Source organism: Sinocyclocheilus grahami, unplaced genomic scaffold, assembly GCF_001515645.1.
Source record: "Sinocyclocheilus grahami isolate Dianchi unplaced genomic scaffold, SAMN03320097.WGS_v1.1 scaffold2085.1, whole genome shotgun sequence".
Classification (NCBI taxonomy): Eukaryota; Metazoa; Chordata; class Actinopteri; order Cypriniformes; family Cyprinidae; genus Sinocyclocheilus; species Sinocyclocheilus grahami.
The window spans coordinates 34,496-35,702 of NW_015507264.1; the positions used below are offsets into that span (position 1 = coordinate 34,496).

General features: G+C 43.2%; 1 protein-coding gene across 1 annotated transcript in view; it reads left to right on the forward strand.

Moving 5' to 3' along the window:
• Window positions 1-766: 766 nt before the first annotated feature.
• LOC107573995 (sorting nexin-13-like) overlaps window positions 767-1,207 on the forward strand; it is a 22,383-nt gene continuing 21,942 nt past the window's right edge. Inside the window, exon 1 of the mRNA XM_016260463.1 lies at window positions 767-903. Within this exon, the coding sequence (XP_016115949.1) occupies window positions 892-903 (12 nt within the window). The 5' untranslated portion in view covers window positions 767-891. The remainder of the gene's footprint in view (window positions 904-1,207) is intronic.

A 1,207-nucleotide genomic window follows, 5' to 3' on the forward strand; every position in this document is an offset into this window, starting at 1 on the left:
ACATGCATGATGCATTCGAATGAAATAAATTGAATAAATAAATAAATGAAAATAAAAAAATGAAACTTTCACATCACGCAACATAGCCTACTTCATGCTCTTGCAATGCATACACAGAAAATTGGCAACATATTGTGGAATACTTTAGAGAATTGACAAAAATGCATGTATTCCAGCTGTGCACTAGAACACGTTTTATTGTGTCACATGTTGAGAGCACTGTATGTAGTCAAAACTGCTGGACCAGCATAATGCGTTCAGATGAAGCACGATTTGTTTGTGACTATATTAATATTTTTCCACAAGCCCAGGTACGTTGCTATGTTTAGATCGTCGATGCTAAACAGGGTCTGTGCTATTTAAATGTAACAAAGATAATACAGCACGAGTCACGGGTAGGATAGGTGTGTCATCAAACGCTGACCAATCACGGGTTACGCTACAAGTAAACTTTTTTAACTAGTATGCCCACTCTACAGCACCGCCCATTGGATAGTTGAGCGACAGCGTAGGCGAAATAGAATACCATCGGGCTCACGACTGATATTATAAATATAATTTTAAATGAGACACTATATTCAAAAATATGTACTCATACATAGAAGTTTAATATAGGCTAATTTTAGAAGATAGCCGCGTAGGTAATCTTCCGGGCGATAGAATCCTTCGAACCAATCGGAGCCCGCGTTTCTCATCACGTGACCTCCTCAGGAGTGTGCGCTCTAGCTTTTGCGCGGAGACTCCTGGGCTTGTCGAGCTCGCGCTCATGGCGGCTGCAGGCAGGGCGCGCGCAGTCCCGAAGCGCCTCGGTTTATGAACGCGAGAAGAAAGGAGAGCGTTAAAAATGTGGCGGGGATAAAACAAACGAGCTCCGGTTTTACATTTTAAATAATGTTTGCAGAGGTAAGTCACGATTTTCCCCTCACTGCTCAGTCCGCTTGGTGTGTTTTCGCTGTATTGAGCTGCTGCTGCTAGCTTAGCCGTGTGTTACCTGAACAGGTAAACACACACACACACACACACACACTGTAGTACACGCCCGGTTACACACATTAACGCACACTCAGTTTGTGTGCGGGATTACACGCATTAATGCGATGAGATTAGATGTTTCTGAGCGCTGACAGTTAAGTCTAGCTCAGCTAACATCAGCTGTATTTACACCAAAAGTGTGTGTGTGTGTGTGTGTGTGTGTGTGTGTGTGTGT